The sequence below is a fragment of the Argopecten irradians genome, chromosome 11, assembly GCF_041381155.1.
Source record: "Argopecten irradians isolate NY chromosome 11, Ai_NY, whole genome shotgun sequence".
Taxonomy (NCBI): Eukaryota; Metazoa; Mollusca; class Bivalvia; order Pectinida; family Pectinidae; genus Argopecten; species Argopecten irradians.
Window position 1 is genome coordinate 26,865,117 of NC_091144.1, and position 23,326 is coordinate 26,888,442.

At 36.8% G+C, this 23,326-nt stretch overlaps 1 protein-coding gene across 1 annotated transcript; it reads left to right on the top strand.

Annotated features, from left to right (window-relative positions):
* The first annotated feature begins 5,415 nt into the window (after positions 1-5,415).
* On the top strand, positions 5,416-15,124 carry LOC138335148 (DNA nucleotidylexotransferase-like). Its single transcript, XM_069284096.1, has 9 exons — positions 5,416-5,635; positions 6,338-6,527; positions 7,020-7,121; positions 7,604-7,783; positions 8,637-8,708; positions 8,981-9,101; positions 9,760-9,892; positions 13,141-13,708; positions 14,770-15,124. The coding sequence occupies exons 1-9, from the start codon at positions 5,496-5,498 to the stop codon at positions 14,854-14,856; spliced, it is 1,593 nt and encodes a 530-aa protein (XP_069140197.1). The 5' UTR covers positions 5,416-5,495; the 3' UTR covers positions 14,857-15,124.
* The last annotated feature ends 8,202 nt before the right edge of the window (positions 15,125-23,326 follow it).

A 23,326-nucleotide genomic window follows, 5' to 3' on the forward strand; every position in this document is an offset into this window, starting at 1 on the left:
CATGTTAGCATAACGAACCTCCTATCACTTCCTCATAGAAATGTCCTTTTTTTGGGGACGTGGATGTGCCGCATTGGTAGAAGGCACCGGTATGTTTGGCTAGGCGATTGGAGAAAAGTGTTTTCTTCTTCCAATTTCATGTGTAAGTTTTCCAAAAGGCAAAATACATGCAATTAAAGAATCTTTAAAACACACATTTCAAAGAAGAAAAAAATCCAAATTCTAAATGGTACATACCCCATGTAGTATTTACTAAGTAATCTTTTTATGATGTATACAATTCTTGTCAATATATAAATTTCATAACACTTTGTAGTGTAGGTACCAGCTCATAAATTAAATATAAGACAAATGAAGTCAATAAATAACTTTAATGTTCACTAACTTAACATATTTTTATATTATAATGTAAAACAATAAAATTACAAGTGTCATCACATACATGTATATAAATTACACAGTAAGGATGGTACTATATCATTACACATCCATCCATAGAAAGGTGACACATATACAATGACCCAGAAGAGTGTCCCACAGAAGTCATTTGTCGCATTAGACGACCCATCATTACATGTCAATCTGTCCAATTAATCATGATCAAGTAGGTCTATACTTGACTTATCATATCCTCATTAACAGTTTTTAATTCATTAAAATCCTCCATACAATAGATCTGACTGTTGTGATTGTTCCTCCAGCTCCTGCTGTTTTACTGTTTCTTGTGCTTCCTTTTGCATTTTCTCCATTTTTTCTAAGGTGACTGATTTCAGAGGGAGGAGTTTGGGTTTACACAGCACCACTGTTGGGGTATCCTCCTGATACAGCAGACCCTGCTTAGGCAACACCTCTTTGAAGGGATTTGGTTCTGGCATATCTCTGTCTGACTGGCTGAAATATAAATAATTCGAGAGTTGTTATCAAAAATTCGGGAATTGCAAGTGTACTTGTTTAAAACAAGAGGCCCAGAGGGCCTGTATCGCTCACCTGGTTTGTAATGCCAAATAATTTTCTGAATACAGGTTCATTGTTTCTTTTCTGAAGGAATTTTAATATTTACCTCTATTTCCCCTATTGGGCCCCACCTCTCCTACCCCCGGGGGATCAGAGCCAAAATTTATACAAGTTCTGTTCCCCTTCCCCCAAGGATATTTCTGGCCAAATTTGGTTACAATCCATGCAGAACTCTATGAGAAGAAGTGATTTAAAGGATTTACCTCTATTTCCCCTATTGGGCCCCACCCCTCCAGCCCCCGGGGGATCAGAGCCAAAATTTATACAAGTTCTGTTCTCCTACCCCCAAGGATGTTTGTGGCCAAATTTAGTTACAATCCATACAAAACTCTTGGACAATTAAGTAGCAATTTAAAGAATTTACCTATAATTCCCCTATTGGGCCCTGCCCCTCCTGCCCCGGGGACCAGAGCCAAAATTTTTACAAACTCAGTTCTTATTCTCCCAAGGATATTTCTGGCCAAATTTGGTTACATTCCATGCAGAACTCTATGACTAGTAGCGAATTATAGGATTTACCTCTATTTCCCCTATTGGGCCCCACCCCTCCTGCCCCCAGGGGACCAGAGCAAAAATTTATACAAGTTCTGTTCCCCTTCCCCCAAGGATGTTTCTGGCCAAATTTGGTTACAATCCATGCAGAACTCTATGAGAAGAAGTGATTTAAAGGATTTACCTCTATTTCCCCTATTGGGCCCCGCCCCTCCTGCCCCCGGGGGGTCAGAGCCAAAATTTATACAAGTTCTGTTCCCCTACCCCCACGGATGTTTGTGGCCAAATTTGGTTACAATCCATGTAGAACTCTAGGACAAGTAGCGATTGATAGAATTTACCTCTATTTCCCCTATTGGGCCCTGCCCCTCCTGCCCCCTGGGGGTCAGAGCCAAAATTTATACAAGTTCTGTTCTCCTACCCCCAAGGATGTTTGTGGCCAAATTTAGTTACAATCCATACAAAACTCTTGGACAATTAAGTAGCAATTTATAGAATTTACCTATAATTCCCCTATTGGGCCCCGCCCCTCCTGCCCCGGGGACCAGAGCCAAAATTTTTACAAACTCAGTTCTTATTCTCCCAAGGATATTTCTGGCCAAATTTGGTTACATTCCATGCAGAACTCTATGACTAGTAGCGAATTAAAGGATTTACCTCTATTTCCCCTATTGGGCCCCACCCCTCCAGCCCCCGGGGGGCCAGAGCCAAAATTTATACAAGTTCTGTTCCCCTTCCCCCAAGGATGTTTCTGGCCAAATTTGGTTACAATCCATGCAGAACTCTACGACTAGTAGCAATTTATAGGATTTACCTCTATTTCCCCTATTGGGCCCCGCCCCTCCTGCCCCCGGGGGGTCAGAGCCAAAATTTATACAAGTTCTGTTCCCCTTCCCCCACGGATGTTTGTGGCCAAATTTGGTTACAATCCATCCATGTAGAACTCTATGACAAGTAGCGATTTAAAGGATTTACCTCTATTTCCCCTATTGGGCCCCGCCCCTCCTGCCCCCGGGGGGTCAGAGCCAAAATTTATACAAGTTCTGTTCCCCTTCCCCCAAGGATGTTTGTGGCAAAATTTAGTTACAATCCATGTAGAACTCTATGACTAATAGCGAATTAAAGGATTTACCTCTATTTCCCCTATTGGGCCCCACCCCTCCAGCCCCCGGGGGGCAAGAGCCAAAATTTATACAAGTTCTGTTCCCCTTCCCCCAAGGATGTTTGTGGCCAAATTTTGTTACATTCCATTCAGAACTCTATGACAAGTAGCGATTTAAAGGATTTACCTATATTTCCCCTATTGGGCCCCGCCCCTCCAGCCCCCGGGGGGTCAGAGCCAAAATTTATACAAGTTCTATTCCCCTTCCCCAACGGATGTTTGTGGCCAAATTTGGTTACAATCCATGTAGAACTCTATGACAAGTAGCGATTTAAAGGATTTACCTCTATTTCCCCTATTGGGCCCCGCCCCTCCTGCCCCCGGGGGGTCAGAGCCAAAATTTATACAAGTTCTGTTCCCCTTCCCCCAAGGATGTTTGTGGCAAAATTTAGTTACAATCCATGTAGAACTCTATGACTAGTAGCGATTTAAAGGATTTACCTCTATTTCCCCTATTGGGCTCCGCCCCTCCTTCCCCCGGGGGGTCAGAGCCAAAATTTATACAAGTTCTGTTCCCCTTCCCCCAAGGATGTTTGTGGCCAAATTTTGTTACATTCCATTCAGAACTCTATTACAAGTAGCGATTTAAAGGATTTACCTATATTTCCCCTATTGGGCCCCGCCCCTCCTGCCCCCGGGGTGTCAGAGCCAAAATTTATACAAGTTCTGTTCCCCCTCCCCCAAGGATGTTTGTGGCCAAATTTGGTTACAATCCATGCAGAACTCTATGACTAGTAGCGATTTAAAGGAAATGTTGACGGACAGACGGACGACGGACGGACGGACGGACGACGGACGACGGACGCCGCGCCATGACATAAGCTCACCGGCCCTTCGGGCCAGGTGAGCTAAAAATGTAGATGCTAAGACTGAGAAGGTGGTAAGTACATGTAGAGCATCCCCTCCCTCTCATGTGAGAGGCCTATACATGTACATGTATAGTGATTTATCATTGGACACTATATTGCTGAGTGTGTTAAGAGTCTACGAATTTAGGTTAAATAGTGTCCTGTGTGCTATACCCTCTAACAATGTGCCCCCTTCACCTGGCTTTACTATAATATTTACCATTCAAATGGTATTTGTTTTGATTTACCCATGATCTGACTTGAAGATGGCATTTTTCTCCCATACTCCCACAGGGATATCCTGTGGTTGCTAGGGAAAAAGACATCCCTATCTTATACAAGGGGGTGTAAGACAGCTCACACGCACTAGACAATAAGATGATGTCATCAATACATGCGGCAAAGCTGCGATGTGCATTGTCAATAACGTCATCAATTTTGACACATATCTATGTTCCTGTGATCCTGACGCGATCAAAAAGCTAGAAAGCAACGGGAATTTCGTATTTTTTCTTAAATAAGCATGAGAGAAAAAGAATCAAATATTGCGTCAAGTGGCCATCAACCCTAAGCAAACCTCGGGTTGACGTGCCAAAATCTTTCACTCTGGTAGAGATATCCCTGTCCACTTGACAGAACCATGTAAGATTCTATTAATCTTAGAGAATAGTGAAAGTTTGGTACATGAATGTGAGCATGGATGGTGTAGGCCTACTACGGGAGAACGTGATAAAAGTGTGTGGATGTGTGATAACTTTTAAGAACTAATTTATATGTGTTATTTACATGTTACCGTCGCTAGGATTCATCGTTTGTTGTCTTCAGTCGTCCATGCTGTGCATGTGTATTACCGTCGCAGGACAAATGTCGTATGACTGGATGAGAGTTAGGGTGGGTGTGTCAATGTATCGTAAGCACCGATTGGTCTGTGTGTTTTATATCGTTTCGTGTGCACATGTGTTTTAAGGGTAGTACAGAGCTCTTTGGGCTGAGACTGCTCCGTTGTCATGTGTGAACTAAGTGGACTGACTGTGTTGGTGTTTGTGTTCATGGTGAGTTTATGTAATATTGGTTGTATGTCTGCACTGAAGCCGGGAACTGGCCCCTTATATGTATGTGTGTGTGTCCCAGCGGCAGCCAATAGGTATTGGTAAGGGGCGACGTGTGTCCGTCGTTATATGTAATGTTGTATACATATATTTAACTGTGGTCCGTTTTCAATACACCTGTTGAAATGTTTATGTGAGTTGTTCATTTCTACGTAATAGACACCCTTTGTGACCCCTTACCAGAACCTGGGTTAGGTGTGGTGGGCGATACGCCTACAAAATAATATGATGAGAAGCGTAAAACATAAATTGGTTCAACACTAGTGGTAAGGAAACGAATACAAATGACCTTTATATATTTTAATTAATAAAATCTTGGGTTGGGATTTGAAGTCGGGGAGTGAGGGGGGGGGAGGAACTTACCGCTATTTATAGTATCAAAGTTGGAAAAGAATACAGATAGGCCTATGACTTTTTTTTCTAAATCATTAACATCAATATTTACACACGTATATACACAATTCTATTTATATATGCTTTCGTTGATATATGAAATACTTACCGAGACAAAAGAAAATATTGATTTTTATGATGCCAGCGCAAGAAAAATTGTTTAGGTTCGCAACGCGCCACCTGTCGACAGGAAGTTGGTATCGAACACTAATAAGGAAAGGGGACGAAGGCGAGATAATACACTTGATTATTTAAAATGAAATATAGCTTTAATCCGTACTTATTCAGTATAATACATTTACATTTTACATAATTTGGATATGAAATTCACCGTCAACTGATATTCCGCAGAAAATACAACGTATTATTTTCTTTCTTTCTTTTTCCGGATTTCGATTTTAAATTTAGTCTACAACTTTCGTTTTCCTTGTTCAGCAAGAATCAGTGTGGTGTGTTTTCGTCAAGAAATTTACAAATATGAGCGACACTGAAGCGAGTACCAGCGAGAGCAAACCCGTAGTGGTTTACATTGTACCTACAAGGATTCAAAAGAAGCGTTTAAAGGATATTAAATCTGGAGCCAGGCGCAAAAAACTATCCGTTGTGGAGTCATTTGGGTAATAGTTTTGTATGAAAAAGCTTGCATGCATAATTTCGTTCACATTGTTAACTTACCAACCAGAATTACATTGGTTATAAATGCGTTTTCTTTGACCTATACTCATTTTACGCACGAAAAATACATTAAATCGATTTGATAACGTTCTGAAGAAACGATAATTCTCTGTTTGTTAAAAAAATACTGAGTAACGGAATTTTAATTGACATGTAATTGTACGCTTACTGGATAGTCTGACAGAATGGTGAAAAAATGTGGCTTTCGTAGTAAAAGCGCGAATTCTTGCTTGATAGAAACTGGTTACCAGATCAATTTCAGATATGGGCCGATTGAAATAATCCAAGATGGCCGCCAAATTAAAGATGACCGCCATTTTTGATAAAAAGTGATATAATATATATATATTGTACATTTTAGATATGTTATAGGCAGGATATATTTGGGGACAACTTTAAAATATGAAAATTAGCATCTGTCTATCCAAGATCAAATAAATAAGCATATACACATTTATGTCACATTGCATTAATTATTTGTTTTAAAAAAAATTATCTTGATAATATAATATAAAAATGTGAAAAAATTGAATTGTATGGAAATAACAGCTGATTTTTTGTTTATTTTTTATTCATGTAATATAACATTCACACTCTAGTAGTAGTTTAAATACAATGTTATGATTTATTTAATTGATTTTCAGTCCAAGGGTGACACACATTGTAAGTGAATTAGACAACAGATACAAAGTTGCACGCAAACTCAAGATTGTGGATTATTCTATATTGAAAGGAATGGAACTTCTTAAGTTGACATGGTTTACAGCATGTATTAAAAAAGCTGAAATTATACCAGTAGAAGACGAACACAGAATACCGGAACCCCCTCCAGAGGTACTGCACATCATGATATAAGTGTTTTTTTGTTTTTTGTTTTTTTTTTTTTTTAAAAGAGAGAGAGAGAGAGGGAGAAAAGAAAGTACCCAGATTTTGTGTGCATGTATACATATAAAGGGATGATTTGACTTTTGTCATTTTGATAATTATAACCTAATGTTTCATTATAAATGTATACAAATATTACATTTATTATGGACACAGATGCTAATACATATGTAGCTTATGTCTATCATTTATCATATAAAATACAGTATGGTACAGTAAATATACATACACCTGAATATAATTTCTTATTATCCAATCTCTGAAAAAAAATGAAGTTGTAGATTTAATAAATGACAAGATGAACTCAATCATTGGTTAAAAGTTTATCAGTTTTTAAAATATGACTTTATTCAAAATTTTATTCTTTTATAAAATGTTCTTTACAATCTGGTTAAAGTGTATATAACACACTGTATATGTCGACTGTGCTTTCTTTGCCAGGAGGAAAGTGCAGCCCCTCTGGAGTCACTACAGCAGATCACTACTACAGAGTGGGCGTGTCAACGTGCTACGCCCCTACGACACTTCAATGAGATATTCTGTGTAAGATTTGTTATATTAACAACAACAACATTAATTAGTGTTTATTTATATTGAGTCTCACTCTCCTAAAACCATGTCTACATTATACATGTATGTATGGTACATAACCATAAAAATAACAAGAATAGTACTATTTAAAATATGTTACTTTTCAAAAGAACCTAAAAGAACACATGGAAAATCTAAATCTATGCAGAATAGAAGAAAAATGAAAAAGATATTGTAGTATAATTATCCTCATACAACCAATTGACCAATTTGAACGAGTGATATTATCAAAAAGAATCTTGGAGTATTTGAGAAATACTGTATTTGATAAAAAATGATTACCTTCCAACTCAATGTCTGTTTGGTTTTCATTGCATTTTACCCAGTACTAGTGTGCTAGGGTGAGCTCTAAAGTTATCTGGTTTACTGTGGTAAAGCTTTGTTAAGTATTTTGGTGCCTTTAACCTTGATCTTGCCCATTTTTCGCTGATTAGAATGCTCTAGAAGTACTTCAGATGAAGGCAGAGTTCGTCGACAGTGGTCAGGACCACCTACGCTCACTGGCTTTCCGCAGGGCTTCTTGTGTGTTGAAGTCACTGCCATTCGTAATCACAAATGTCAAGCAGGTCAAAGGTCAGAAAGACATTGGGGGTCATAGCAGACAGGTCATTAAGGTAAGTCAAAATGTCAAACAGGTCAGAGGTCACTTATATTTTGGGGGTCACAGCAGACAGGTCATCAATATTTTGTATTGCATATTACAGAGTTATCTGCCCTTGCAAGTAGATATTGATTGTGACGTCATGTGTTTGATAGCTTCATATCATACTTTGCCGAAAAGGCAAGGTGAATTCTGCTCACAAAACAATGATGTTACAATGGATATCTACCTACAAGGGAGATAATTCTTTATTATGCAAAAACGGAATAAGTAAAAATACGGATAGGGTGTGGTTCCTTGGGTTGCTTATGCAGTACATGATTAATTATCTGTACAATGACGTTGGCAACTAATGGTATCAATTCTATTGAATATCACCTATACAGAATGTACCAATTTTATTGAATACCAATTCAAAGATGCCAATGATTTTATTGAATAATACCAACAAAAGGTGCCATTTCTGTCATTCAATTAATATGATTGTTTTACAAATACCCAGTATATTATTCATTACAAATACCAAGTATATTATTCATTATTACAGTTTGCACTGACATGGACTCACTAACCATGCTTTCTATTATTATCAGTATCAGTGTATAATGATAGTACAAATAAAAATTACCTTCTGCAGTTCCATTTAGGCAAAAATCTGCTTTGTGTATTTGTAAATCATATAATGATTAATAACTTCCTCACAAAAGAAATTCTTTCATTTTTAATAAATTCCTCTCAAAAGAAATTCTTTCAAAACAATTAAAAGGAGAACAAAATTCTTTTATTGAATGAGAATTGTTCTTAAAAATAAGGATTGTATTTATCATTGTGCTTTACAACCATACAACTTCTGATTTCAATTGCAGGAGATTCTTGCTGAAGGATTCGCCACAGAGGTAGAAGAAACATTAAAAGATCCATGGTTTCAGAAAGTCAAGGTATGTTTACCACAGGCGGTTTGTGATGATTGTAATTTTCTCTTTATTATTTGATTTGAGATTTTGTCAAAAATTGTTATTAAGGATACTTCTTAATGCCTTCGATTGGGTAACTGCAAATAAACTTATTTTCGAGGAGAAAACTTTTAAATGATGAGAAAGGTTATTTTTATTTAAAAATATGGAAAAGAGTTTACTGTCTATAAGGTGTTTTATGATACACTGATAATAATGGTAATTTCTATCTAAAACCTTGTTTGTTGCTGTATCAGCTTTTCTCCACAATTTTTGGGGTGGGACCAGCCACTGCCAAGATCTGGGTAGAACAGGGAGTGAACACGGTGGCGGAGGCTCAGGCCAAGTGTGAACGCAAGAACTGGATGGTTCAGTGGGGTAAGTATAAACTATACTTCTTTGGTATAAAAAGGCACTTTCAATGGGGTTATATACAACTTGTTATGGGCCCTGCCCAAAAGGAATTACTTTCCTTCCCTAAATCACCTGATCCCAAGAAAAAGTGGGGGAAAGAAAAAGTTTCCTTTTGGAAATTATCTCCATGAGATGATTCTCTTTCAAAATTACTTAGCCAAGGGTTCCTGCCATATAAAGCTAGAAAATGCACTGTATAGCCTAAATTACTGTTGCTTCAATAGAGATATTACACAGTTACATTGTCCAATTTCTAGATAGAATATATAGATATCACATGTAAATCAGTTTTGTACTTTCACACCTGTTATCTGTATTTTGTATGTGTGTATTAATTCAACATAATTACAACATACCTGTTCAGTGTATTTTTGTTAAGCTAGATAAATCCCTTTTAAAAATACACTATACAGGTATATTTTTAAAAGAGATTTATCTCGCTTAACTAATATTAGTTTCTATATTGTAATATGCATGTGTTCACTACTGGTGTTTGAGTATTATTAACTTGTTAAAAAAAATAAAGTAAGGGTTATGAAAGGAATACTCCACAAATTGCCGTAGAGTTTTGAAATTTAAGTAACCTTTGTAAATAATTACATCTTCCTTGACCATTGTCCAGGCCTGGCCTTCCATGATGATTTGATTGACCAGGTCCAGCTGATAGAGGCTGAGAATTTGACCGCTGTTATCAGAGCAGAAGCCGAGAGGATCTTACCGGGTGTTATTGTGACACTAACTGGTGGATTCCGAAGGTATGTAGATACTCTTTAGATATGCTCTACCACTGACAAATCACAAAAGTTCATTACTTTACATCATTACCACTATTGAAAAGGTTCTAATTTTATTTTCCAATGAAAACAATGAAAATCAGGGGTAGAATTTAACTTTTTAAGCCACTATCCATTTTTGGCAAGTTGGTAAAATTTCAACTCGCCAAATCAGAAACTTGCTTGCCACTTTGAAATTTGTATTAAAATTAACCAATTCATTGATAACTATTTTTAGGTCATCTGACCCGAAGGGTCAGGATGACCTATTGTCATCATGCACCGTCCGTCCGTCGCCGTGCGCCGTGCGCCGTGCGCCGTGCGTAAACTTTTCATTCAAACAACTTCTTCTCAATAACCGGAAGGCCCAGGGTACTCATATTTGGCCTGTAGGTTGCTGGGATGGAGGGCTACCAAGTTTGTTCAAATGAATGACCTTGACCTTCATTCAAGGTCACAGGGGTCAAAAAAGGCCAAAATCTTTAAACGACTTCTTCTCAAGAACCAGAATGCCCAGGGTACTGATATTTGGCCTGTAGGATGCTGGGATAAAGGGCTACCAAGTTTGTTCAAATAAATGACCTTGACCTTCATTCAAGGTCACAGGGGTCAAATAGGCTAAAATTCTTTAAACAACTTCTTGTGAATAACTAAGAGGCCTAGAGACCTGATATTAAGCCTGTAACATGCTGGGATGAAGTGCTACAAAGTTTGTTCGAATAAATGACCTTGACCTTCATTCAAGGTCACAGGGGTCAAATAGGCTAAAATTCTTTAAACAACTTCTTGTGAATAACTAAGAGGCCTAGAGACCTGATATTAGGCCTGTGGCATGCTGGGATGAAGGGCTACCAATTTTGTTCAAATAAATGACCTTGACCTTCATTCAAGGTCACAGGGGTCAAATAGGCTAAAATTCTTTAAACAACTTCTTGTGAATAACTAAGAGGCCTAGAGACCTGATATTAGGCCTGTAGCATGCTGGGATGAAGGGCTACCAAGTTTGTAAAAAAAATGACCTTGACATACATTCAAGGTCACAGGGGTCAAATAGGCTAAAATCTTTAAAGGACTTCTTCTCAAGAACCAGAAGGCTCAGGGTACTGATATTAGACCTGTGACATGCTTGGATGAAGGGCTACCAAGTTTGTTCAAATGAATGACCTTAACCTTCATTCAAGGTCAAAGGGATCAAAAAGGCTAAAATCTTTAAACGACTTCTTCTCAAGAACCAGAAGGCTCAGGGTACTGATATTGGACCTAGTACATGCTGGGATGAAGGGCTACCAATTTTGTTCAAATGAATGACCTTGACCTTCATTCAAGGTCACAGGGGTCAAAAAGGCTAAAATCTTTAAACGACTTCTTCTCAAGAACCAGAAGGCTCAGGGTACTGATATTGGACCTGGTACATGCTGGGATGAAGGGCTACCAAGTTTGTTCAAATGAATGACCTTGACCTTCATTCAAGGTCACAGGGGTCAAAAAGGCTTAAATCTTTAAACGACTTCTTCTGAAGAGCCAGAAGGCCCAGGGGACTGATATTTGGCCTGTAGGATGCTGGGATGAAGGACTACCAAGTTTGTTCAAATGAAGGACTTTGACCTTCATACAAGGTCACAGGGGTCAAATAGGCTAAAATCATTTAAACAACTTCTTGTCAATAACTAAGAGGCCTAGAGACCTGATATTAGGCCTTTGACATGCTGGGATGAAGGGCTAACAAATTTGTTCAAATGAATGAACTTGATCTTCATTCAAGGTCATGGGGGTCAAAAAGGCTAAAAATTTTACACGACTTCTGCTGAAGACCCAGAAGGCCTATGGTACTGATATTTGGCCTGTAGCATGCTGGGATGAAGGGCTACCAAGTTTGTTCAAATGAATGACCTTGACCTTCATTCAAGGTCACGGGGGTCAAATAGGCTAAAATCTTTAAATGACTTCTTCTCAAGAACCAGAAGGCCAAGGGTACTGATATTGGGCATGTAGCATGCTGGGATGAAGGGCTATCAAGTGTATTCAAATGAATGACCTTGATCTTCATTTTAGGTCACGGGCGGCAAATAGGTTAAAATCTTTAAATGACTTCTTCTCAAGAATAAGAAGGCCCAGGGTACTGATATTGGGCATGTAGCATGCTGGGATGAAGGGCTACAAAGTTTGTTCAAATGAATTACCTTGACCTTCAATCAAGGTCATGGGTCAAATAGGCTAAAATCTTTAAACGACTATGTTGTATTGTACTAATAATCAGATGACCGTTAAGGCCTATGGGCCTCTTGTATTTATTTATTGTATATAACAATAAATGTTTTACGTTTTAGTGTCGTTATATAAGTGTAGTTTGACAACTTTTTATTTTCAGAATGACAATTATTTAGCATTTTGTGCAAATAAAAAAAAATATATAAAAAAAACCTTATATATGATTAAAGTGTTTTTGTCTATTCTAATCTTAACTGCAAATAACAGCAGGATTTATACTTGTCCTTTTTCATCTTGTGCATGCTTTTAGCAAACTACTTAAAACATTAGGAAGACATATTTTTCACGGAACACCTCTAAACTTTTCAATACCAAATCAATGTCGCTGTTTTTGAGACGCTTGAAAGTATACAGTATTTCAAAGTGTCGACAAGACGCTGCATTTGGAATGTTGTGCTTCCGATTCACGATTCATTTAGGCTATAGTTTGGCACACAATTTAGGACAGGTGTATTGATTGGAAAATTTAGTAACTATACATATGTATTTGAAATGACGAACGATGCACCCGCTCGCCAAAAAATGCAAGTACAATATTTTTCCACTCGCCATTTCAAAAACTAACTCGCATTTGGCGAGTGTGTGCGAGTGTTAATTTCGAACCCTGAAAATAAATAATTTCATGTGGAAAAAAAATCTGTGGCACTATGTCCTATATGGAATGAAGTACTTATTTCTCATGCACCAAAATCAAAATGAATTATTTCATATTATTTTTTTTTGTGTTAATTAGACATATATAAATGATTAAACACCAATTATTGTTCAAATGATGAGTATCGTTTATGCTCTGTCGGCAGTGGAGTATCTTTAAGCGACATGATACATACTTGTATGTTGTGCTAAGCAACATACAAAAACATACATACAATTAGTTGAATTGTCATTTTTTAAAACTTTTATGACTGTATTTCGTAGCACACTAACATATTTTTATCTGAAATTCATCTGTGTCATTTTAGAGGTAAATCCTGCGGCCATGACATAGACTTGCTGTTCAGCCATCCCGAGGAGGGGAAGGAGGTGAACTTTCTACCAAAGCTACTTACACAGTTGGAACAAAGATCGCTTGTGTTGTGTGGAAAACTGGAAAAGAGTTCTTATGGTGACCGAGTGTTATCACGAGACTACAATACAAAAGGACACATGGATCACTATGAAAAATGGCTTGGACTAATGAAACTTCCTAAACGTTTCTGCCATGAGAAAATCAACCCCAGTGAGTATCGGTTTCTGATGTCTAATAATGCCCCGGTCAGAGGCATTGAGACCTGTACAGCGGACGACTACGAACCACATAGCAAGAAACAGCGACTGTGTGAAGGGGAGCCCTCTCCGATTACCTTGGCCACATCACCTCGTACATGGACAGCTCGTAGAGTTGACCTTGTGATTGCCCCTTACAGCATGTATTACTACGCCCTGTTAGGTTGGACAGGAAGTAAGCAGTTCAACCGTGACATCAGATTGTATTCACAGAAGACCCTCAACCACAAACTTACAAGCCATGGTCTATGGAACTTTGAACTGGTTAGTATTATAACAATTCAACAATTAAAATATATTTAAGTATATTGATGTCACTATTTTTAATTTTATCGGGCTATGAAAAAAAATTTGTTTGCGAACTGATTCTCACAAAAGTTTGCAAGCAAAATTTTTTTTTGATAACCTGATAATATTAAAAAATAGCGACATCAATGCTTATAATTAATTTTATAATCTATTTGATAAGTACGTTTAAATGCACTTTTCTAGTGATTTTTCAAGGGATTCTTTTATCGAATCAATATGCAATGTCAAGGTTTTTATTGTGATGTCACGATTCTTTATTGTGATGTCACGATAACGTCTGGGTTTCACACCATTCTCAGATTTTATTTCATAGTGGTATGGAAAAAAAATATTGGCCAATCAAAAAGCCAGATAATCTGATTTAGTATGAAAACAAAGAAAAAATTAATGATATAAGTATGTATGTCTTTGTCATGAAATAGGCATGTGTCAAGTCTAAATGTTTCCTCAGGGGAGAATTTCTATGTCTTACATATGTTTTCTAGTTACAAAAGAGTTTCAGTAAGTTGGTAAAATGTAACAAACTAAATAATGTGAAAATGTTTTGTGTTTATGTTTGAATCATGCTTTGTAAATTTTATGGTGTGAGAGTCAGTGAAAATGATATTGAAACAATTTTTTCAAAAATTATATGAATTTCAAGGCAACAAGAAAATGGATAAATGGCACGTACCTGCTAGATAATGCATTGCTCAGTAACAATTTGAGTTACCTTTATCAGTACTCATTTGCAGTTATTTATTCTATAGCAAATATTACGGTTTTGAAAAAAAAAATCACTATCATAAAATAGAGACAATAAAATGATATATATTGTCTAATAATTATTGTTTTTGCAAGAAAAGATTTTGTCATATTTTTGAGGAGATATTTTAGAAGGGGAGATAATTTCTTTATACTTGGACAAGAAATTGATTTGACTATCGAAATATTTTCTTAAAAATTGTTTAAGGATACAAATAAATTATTCCTTGTTCTATCTTTATTATTTCACTACTTTTGTTTGTTTGTTGCAGAACAAAAAGCTTCCAGCATCTAGTGAAGAGGAAATATTTTCACACTTAAATCTTCCTTACCAGCAACCATCAGACCGCAACTGCTGAGTTCTCCAATACTGGTGTAAATATTCTGCACATGAAATGTAGGACTTTTAGATACATACATATAACTTTAGCTAGCCACATTATTCATTCAACATGTATTTTTCAGTTCTGTGTGAATGGAGTATATTGTATAGTGACCATCATGACCTATAAAAATAACTTTAATTTAAGGTGGTTGTCCTCTTTGGATATGCTTGCTAATAGTCAGGATATAATAAATCTGTGTAATGAAATACATGTATGTTGACAATCTTTTAGTGACATGAGCTCAGTGGCCGGCATGAAGGGTAATCGAAAATCGCTGTAATCGTAACATGATTGTAAATTAATTTACAAATTTCTTCTCAAGTAATCGCAAATAACATTTTATCAATTATGAAGTTGATTTTGGCACCCAAGTTATAACTAAGATAGGTTTTGAATTGTTAAAAAGTTCTTCTTATCTGATGGTAGTTCAAACTTAAAACTAATGATAAATTGGGTAACACATTGTCTAATATTGGTATCGTGCATAATCTTTTTAATTTCGTTTTCTGAAAACTGTAAGGAGCTAGAAAGGCAAATAAAGAATACCAAATGAATTGTCAATCACAGGATACACCTTTATAAGACTAAATTTTTAGTTTCATCAACACCTAGTGTGCCAAAGTGCATAGGAGAATTATTGTATTAAACCATAGAAAGGTCATTGTTTTCATAAAAGCCAACAGGTTATTGAATAAGGTTCAATTTAGTTGTTTTAGGGAGTATATCTCCTCAGATTTCCAACTGTACTCTGTTGTTTTTTAGGAAATCAATGCAGAACGTCAATAATGGACTGTGTTTATATTAATCAGTATGCTGTCGATCCTTTTCACCTTCTAGTATACAATCAAATCAAAATTATACTTTGTTTAGTTCTTAGAAGCATAAGGTCACATTTTTTCTTTGAATAAATCTTTTTTAAATTATATACTTAATCAACTTTTTTACTGTATTTAACATGAATGGTGCATTGAAAATTATAAATGATAAGAAAAATTTACACTGGACTATACAGTATTTATGCTTTCCTCATTCAGAAGAACTCTAAGAATTGATATTTCAGGTATTACAAGATATCTTTTCTAAACTTGTTGTGTTTATACTGTTATCTGCAATTGCAGGTTGTCAATTAAACAATTTTGAAAGAATGCAACATGGTAATCTTTCAATGTCATTCCAGTTTAAAAAGCACGATGTGCGCACATGCTGGGACAGGTGGTATATATCTTGAAAATCACAATTTTACATAAAAAACAATTTGACAAATTTATATGATACTATTTTAATGGTCTGGAATTGATATCAAATCAGTAAGAAATATGACTAATCTCATAAATATCTGTGATTAGAAGATAAAATCTAATAAATCATATTTAATTATCGTAATCGAATGTAATTGGAATGTAATTTCAAATTAATTTTGTGTTTAAATGTACATCGATAGCTCGTAATCGAATACTAAAGGTCAATGGTACCTGTAATCGATTAATAATCGATTACTGAATTTTCCAGCTAACGTAATCGATTATTAATTAATTTACATTTTGAAGTAATTGTGCCCATGCCTGGCTCAGTGTAAGGGAAATATTGTGTATATCGACCAGTCTTTACAATGTCAAGAGCTCTGTGTAAGGGAGCACTACGTATACCGACCAATAATTACAACAACACAAGCTCTGTAAGGGAGTACTGCATATACCGACCATTATCAATTACATTATGAGCTCTTTGACATGGAATATTGTGTATACTGACCATTATCAATTACATTACGAGCTCTTTGACATGGAATAGTGTGTATACCGACCATTATCAATTACATTACAAGCTCTTTGACAGGGAATTTTGTGTATACCAACCATTATCAATTACATTTTTACAAGAAACACTTTGTATACCAATCATCTATTACAATGACATCTTTAATATTAGGGAAACATTGTGTATACTGACAAATAATTTTAATGTCATGAGCTCTGTATTATAGAAATTCTGTTTATACCGACCATCTGTCACATTCTTGATTCTGGTAATTGATACATATACAAAGTGTATATGGTGTCTGCGGATAATTGATCTCCCATATTGGAAAAGGTCCAGATCCATTGCTTTGGGTGAATGTTGTCTTAGTGGTGAAAACCAACCCTCAATCTCTCAGTTAAAAACAAAGCTTTTGACAGATGTCAGATAAAGGCTGTAGGTTGAGGGGTTTTCCCCCAAGACTCTGCCACTGCTGTGTAATACCAACCTAAAAACCAATTTCAATTAATGTTTATAGTTAAGTATTATTACTTTTATTTTAGTGTTCAATTTAAGAGTGAATGCATAATGCATGTAACCGACTGTTTGAGCGTTCATACTGTATAATAGAGTAAATGATCTTGTGTAGTGCTAGGATTGTGATGACGACAGAAAGACAGAAAAATCGTGTCATGCATGGAAAAGTCGTTTTTTTATGGAGAGAGAGAGAGAGAGAGAGAGAGAGAGAGAGAGAGAGAGAGAGAGAGATGCTTATAGCTTGAAAAGTTTTTCTGTAGTCTTTATCATGAAAAAGCTAGCTAGAGGAACATATTTTTAAATGTAAATACGATTGTGTATCTTTCTTACATCTGTATCAATTTTACATATATACTTCTCCATCCATATGTCATTCTGTTTGTGCTCAATACACAAATGTACTTGTTTTGTCATTCATTGATAATGAACTGCTAATGAAATTTATGTATCAATGCAAATTATATAATTTGGATCTCAGAGAAAATTTTATATTCAAATGCTGTTATTTGTCATTTGTACATAACTACAATGTAAGTTACTATCAATTTGAAGTTTTCAAAAGATAAATTCCTGTCCATATGGTAGTTCTGTATAGTTGCGAATAATTGCAGGGGGGGGGGGGGTCTATTACAATAACTTTAAAGAGACAATTCAGTGAGGCTAATTCTGTTACATAACCGCAAAGCAAAATATGACATAAGCATATTGTTCTAGATTTCTTATGAAACATTTAACAAGAAACATTGACAAATTTTACGACATTGTTAAGTGTTTTGATTGATACCGTTGAACTTCCAAATTGTTGATCAATACTATTAGCAGCTACAACATGTACGCTGTACCCATACCCGAGTGTAAGTCATACACGTTAAACAAATGCAAGACATAACCACAGATGAGTCGATGAAATTATTTTTAGACAAGAACATGCATCCAATAAGGTAAACACGCTACTGAAAGAGCGATTTGAGTAGTTCTAGGCTAAAATTTCTTTACTACACTGGCAAGGGCCAGGGTTCGGCATACAAGACATCTGACCACTATGTGTAATGGCGGACAGTACGGGTGTTTGAGCATTTTACATACATTTCACTACAGTGGACTTTTCTGGCATATCACAGTAAAACTAACTCATGTAATTTCTGTTAGAACTGGTTTGTTTCCAAAATATTTGCAAATTTTAATGTACTCTTAGACTGAATTGTCCCTTTAAAATTTGTATTATTCATGTAATACAATGTATAGTTTATACTTCTTTAATAATGTAATTTTTATGTGTACCTAGCTAAACATTAACAGAGTTAAGCTTAGGAAAGAAGACACACAAAACAGGATGATATGAACCTTCATATTCCTCTTTATCTTCAGTTTCTTTAAATACTTCAAACCATAAATCAATTTTTAAATGCATCAATGTATCATATTTGTTGATATAGAATTTATGCCGGGACTTCATTGTTTAGGAGGTTGTTCTAATATCTACTTCAAATGTACTGTACATCAACATTGTTAGTGATTTTTATATGCTTACAAATTCTCTCTGGCATATAATAAATAATGAAATAGTACAACATTATTACTGATTTTTATATGCTTAAAACTTCTATGGCATATAATAATAAAAAATGAAAGAATATACTAATTGTTTGATGTTAGTTCATCTTGTGTATACAGATCTGCAGCAATTGATTTGAATCATATCTATATCTCTGGGGAACTCTGCTAAACCAGTATGTCTCTTTCAGCAAGTGGTTAAATGGTTTTACAGGGACCTGGCATGAACATTTTTAACCAACAGTATACATATATATATTATAGTATCCATACTATAATATATATATATATATATGTATACTGTTGGTTAGAAATTTTTGTGCCAGGTCCCTGTGGTTTTAAACATCTGTATCTACCACAAATAAGAAGCCCATGGAGCTCACAGTCATCTGCCTACTGGTAGTACAATACACCAGTGTGGACGAATACAGTAGTGGAAAATCAATCTTTGGATAAAATACAACAGGCCCAATGGGCTGAAATTGCTATAGAGGTTGTTAGTTCCTGACAACTGTGACCTTGAAAGTAGGTCAAGGTCATATAAGGAAACAGACTTGAAAGAGCTTCATCTACTGTGCTAAATACTCAATATCACAGTACTTTATGAAGTCTTTTATTTATTGAATTTTTTTTTTTGGTTAGAAATTTTCGTGCCAGGTCCCTGTGGTTTTAAACATCTGTATCTACCACAAATAAGAAGCCCATGGAGCTCACAGTCATCTGCCTACTGGTAGTACAATACACCAGTGTGGACGAATACAGTAGTGGAAAATCAATCTTTGGATAAAATACAACAGGCCCAATGGGCTGAAATTGCTATAGAGGTTGTTAGTTCCTGACAACTGTGACCTTGAAAGTAAGTCAAGGTCATATAAGGAAACAGACTTGAAAGAGCTTCATCTACTGTGCTAAATACTCAATATCACAGTACTACTAAGACTACTAGTTATTTATAAGTAATTATTCACTGTGACCTTGAAGGAAGGCCCAATATTGTATGTCTCAACACCTCTGAACTACTGACAAGTCGTTTAAAAACTGACCCTTAAGGAAAGTCGGTATCTTCATTTGAACACACTTAATAACTCTTCATCCCAGCAGGATACAGACAAAAAGTACATTGGGGTTTAAACAAATTAGCCTATTTGCACCTTGTGACTTTGGATGAAGGTCAAGATCATTCACTTGAACAAACTTGGTGGTACTTCATTCAATCAAGCAAGGTAGGATAACAAGTTTGTATAGGCTGAGGAATGTCAACAAGACAGGTCTATCAGGAAAGGTCAAGGCAGATATTCCAACAAGGACTACTGCCACAGCTTTCCTGGCCATTGAGGGTATACGATATTCCCTATCAAGTTACAACAGTGGAGAGACTTGAAAGGAGAATAAGTAAACATCTCTTGAGATGGTTAGGGGTTCCTCAGTGCTTCTTATCAACAGGACTATACAGTCGGGCATCAACACTACAGCTCCCGTTTATAAATTGGTAGTAGAATTAAAGACTGGAGAAGCAAGACTTGTCATGACACTCAAAGACTCTAGAGATGAGAAAGTAAGACAAGCAGGAGTAGAAGTGAATACAGGGAGGAGGTAGTCAGCCAGAAAGGCTGTTACATAGGCAGACAGCCGACTGTACCACAAGGACGTCGCTCGACAGTCCGTATTGGAAGACAGGGGTTGGAAAGTGATCAGACAACCAGATGGAATCAAGCTAATCTAACAGAGAGGAGACACAAGTTCAAAGAGATATAGGCATCATGAAAAAGCGACAGGTAGGAGAATGAAATAAGTAGAAATTGGCAGTTAAGAACCATCGGAAGCAGAAGAAAGGAAATTGTCCTGAGCAATGATGTGGAAACGCACACCATGGCAGCTTTACTTTATCCTGAGGTCGGTCTATGATGTACTTCCAACACCATCAAATCTTCACAGATTGGGACTGGTGGAAGAGCAAACATGCCATCAGTGTGACGAGACAGGATGCCTAGAGCACATCATCTCTTCGCGTATTGTGGCACCGTCTCAAGAGCGATACACATGGAGACATAACCAGGTGCTCAGGCAGCTTGTGGACATCATGGAAAAGGAATGGCGAAGAGAATATCGCACATAAAGGGCTAACATTTATCCAGTTCCAGAAGGAGTGTCAAACACCGGTGAAAGCAGCAAGCAAGACCAATCTAGGTAGTGCAGGAAGCGGCGGGTGGCATGTCGGCCTGGGAGTGTAAAGTGGTGGTGACGACAGCATTACGACCAGGCATAGGCTGTAAATCTTCTAGCAAGACAAAAAATGTTAATACTGGAACTGACTGTACACTGGGACCAAGTATGTTGAGTTGTTGGACAAATTTGGAAGGAAAGTCTGACAGGCATGGAACTTCCCGATGAAGGTAGGCTGTTGAGGATCCCACAGCTAATCATGCACAGAGGCGAGAGTATCTAGAAGTCAACCGTCTGAGAGTAGGGTCTGATCACACCTACTGGCCTACCATCCGAAGAGACTGCCATGATAAGGGTTGAAACCCTCGAAGATGGATGGACCTGGCTGATGACGACGACGGTTAAGTAGCAACATCAAAAGCGGACATTCGGGTACTATTCAAGCTATTATTAATTAAGAGATTACTCTACTTTGTGACAGAAGTTCGAAATTTTGACTGCGAACAAGCTGTTGAAGACGGAGAACAGGGCCCTTGGACCGAAACAGTTTTATGAATTATTGATTAAAGGCAGTAATCCCCGTACAATCACTGTGAGTGCCGCCTGCATTGAATGGCGAAGTTTGCAAGTATCCACTTTGATCCACAGAAATCAGGGTGTCTTATCGTCATTAAGAAGCGAAAGATAATTAAACATGCAAGACGAAAGACTTATCAATGATGTACGTCTTCAACCGGTTTGTTTTTGTGGCAATCGGAGCATTTAGCATCTGATGCAGCAAACAAATATCTGAGGGGTGGAAATATCGACAAGACTAGACTTCGCGGTATGTACAATATGGGCACCATATGGAGGCAATGGTGGTATTAGCTTGGCGTATCATAATCTGTTTGATAACAGAGCCGATGGTGCATTGATAATAGTTGCAATATTGTAGCTCAAATGCAAGAAAAAGCGAGTGAAGGTGTGCTAAATACGCTGGTTCTCTGACTCAAACTTATGAAAACATACTAGCAATACCGAAACTGATACAGTATATTTCTATGCTTATATTTTAATCACTTGCATCATATTTGAATCCCTTGGAATAATTGAATTTTTTAAATGTACTATTTACTGAGCTGCCATTAGGTCGATACCTCGTAAACTGTTGAATAATACAGTATATTTACATCACCATTACACTAAGAAACATAGTAAGTTGGTACGTAGTGTAAAAGCCATTTTGTCAATGAGCAAATGGTCAAGGGTCAAACTTTGTAGGCTTGACCTCTCTCTTTTTTATTCACTAAAGGGGGTACATGTTCTTCGTTTTGTGTTCGTTCGAAAAAGTTGATTTCTAGCTAATGTTCTTCCATGTTTTACTGGAGTAACTACATAGGTATATGTAAGACATGTTTTAGAGCTTGTTCTTTATGACCATCCTCGATACTAAAGGGGTTTCTTACACTGTCTTTATATCAACCATGTGCTACCTCATAGAAAAACTGAAGGCAATTCAGAAGAAAAAATGTCAATTACTTTGACGATTACAGAGAGAGCGACGCCCTACTTCAAAGCAATACAGTCAACCATAGTGTTTTTTTGTGACATAGTCCAGGGCATCCTTGATACTCCAGGGGTTCCGGTCACTTACGATCTACACACCCCTGGACTATATCATAGTAAGACTGAAAGCAGCTCAACGGAAAAAATCTTAACCAATCACAGACCAGAAAAAACTCCTTTGAAGACTACAGAGATCGCGTCGCCCAACTTCAACGCCAAACAGCAAATATGCGGCTCTTTTGATGTACATCAAAGGACTAAAATACATGTTCTTTTGTGTTGCGTCCAGTTTTACTATGAGATTGTCCGAGTCCAGGGTAGCTCGAAAAACTCTGGCCCTGACACCAGACTTAGACATTATGACAGATAGATGTCTGGTCTAAGTCTAACCAGACATGCAGCTGTCATAATGTCCAAGTCTGGTGTCAGGGCCAGAGTATCTGTGGGCTAATTCCAGGGGTGAATATGACGGCAATGATAGTTCATGTAACCCCTGGAATATCGATGATACTTTATGTATATATGGTCATAAAACTGAGCATATAGCCTATTTAAAAGAAAACCAGTTTATGTCCTAAATTTTGACGTAATACTGTAATAAACTTTGGGTACATTCATTCCGAATCTATTGAATTATCAGTCTACAAGACTCAAATGTCAATTACATATTTATTATAACACTTTATTTGATAACTGGAAGACATAAAGATAATATATACTAAATATCTCCTTATGTGACGGTATATTATGTCTCCCTTATTTACTAATGTCGATATTAACTGAATTTTATTGTATGATTTTGTACCTTGTGTAATCCGGTGGTCAGTGCGGAGTCAGTCCGGGTCGGCTGACCTTATCAGGTAAGGTATAGTAGTGACCTGTGTATGACATTCCGACCGCGGTC